Source organism: Octopus bimaculoides, chromosome 24, assembly GCF_001194135.2.
Source record: "Octopus bimaculoides isolate UCB-OBI-ISO-001 chromosome 24, ASM119413v2, whole genome shotgun sequence".
Lineage (NCBI taxonomy): Eukaryota > Metazoa > Mollusca > Cephalopoda > Octopoda > Octopodidae > Octopus > Octopus bimaculoides.
In genome coordinates this window covers 25,477,492-25,478,709 of record NC_069004.1, presented here as the reverse complement: position 1 = coordinate 25,478,709, position 1,218 = coordinate 25,477,492, and the positions used below count along the sequence as shown (strand labels likewise).

The 1,218-nt window shown below is 35.6% G+C and overlaps 1 protein-coding gene across 1 annotated transcript in view; it reads right to left on the bottom strand.

The window, feature by feature from the left end:
• Positions 1-1,218, bottom strand: part of LOC106871502 (glutamate receptor 2) — a 27,514-nt gene that overhangs the window by 21,259 nt on the left and 5,037 nt on the right. Inside the window, exon 2 of the mRNA XM_014917990.2 lies at positions 529-671. Within this exon, the coding sequence (XP_014773476.1) occupies positions 529-634 (106 nt within the window). The 5' untranslated portion in view covers positions 635-671. The remainder of the gene's footprint in view (positions 1-528; positions 672-1,218) is intronic.

Below are 1,218 nucleotides of genomic sequence, written 5' to 3'. Positions count from 1 at the left end.
TGACAAGTATATATGTAACAATATAAATACACACTCACAATATATATATATGTGTGTGCGTTTGTTCCCCCAATACCGCTTGACAATCGATGCTGGTGTGTTTACGTCCCCGTAACTTAGCGGTTAGGCAAAAGAGACCGATAGAAGGAGTACTAGGCTAACAAAGAATAAGTTCTGGGGTCGATTTGTTCGACTAAAGGCAGTGCTCCAGCATGGCCGCAGTCAAATGACTGAAACGAGTAAATGAATAAAAGAATCAAATAATATATATATATATATATATATATATATATATGTCTATATGTGTGAATGTGCGTGTGTATACACACACATACATTTTATATATAATCCGCACACACACACACACACACACACATACACACATATATATATATTTGTAGATAGATAGATAGATAGATAAACTCGTACGTATTTTTATACGTTTATATGTATACATGTGTATATGCGGTTATGTCTGTATGTGTGTATGAATTCATGGAATGTATTTGTTAGGAAAGAATAACATACCGATATTGACTGCGAAGATGATAGAAATTGGTGAGGCTGCCAAAGCAAATCGGAGGAAATGCTGGTAAGAATTCATACTTACAAACCAAAAATGAATGTTTGGCATACGAAAGTGTCTGTAAAACGCCTTTCTAGAAACTGAACTGGAAATAGAAACATATATACATAAATAAATATATATGTATATGTATATATACATACAGAAGTTAGAAAGTAGACATTAAAATGCAGTACCTAAACCTTGCGCTGGGTAAGTCCCAGGTAGTGTGCCTGCAGAGCACGCTTACCACTTATGGCTACCAGGCGTCATTCGCATTACAGCGCTTTCGTCGCAGATGTAACGAACAGTGCAAGAAGCCTCATCCGTTGACGTTACATGCTTCAAAACTTATAAGATGTACATTTCGTTTTCGCCCCACCAGCATATAAATTGGAGCGAAAACGAAATGCAAATCTTATAAATTTTGAAGCATGTTACGTCACCTGATGAAGGGTCACTGCACCGTGTGTTGCATCTGATGTTATTACATCGTACCACACCCACTAGAGAGCAGTGCAAAAAGAAGTCAAAACAATTGTTGTGATAAAAAAGCTTCTTGTTACACTCCGTCTTCCGTACCTATCATTTAATATATACATATACATACATACATAAATACATACATACATACATATCTATATATATATATA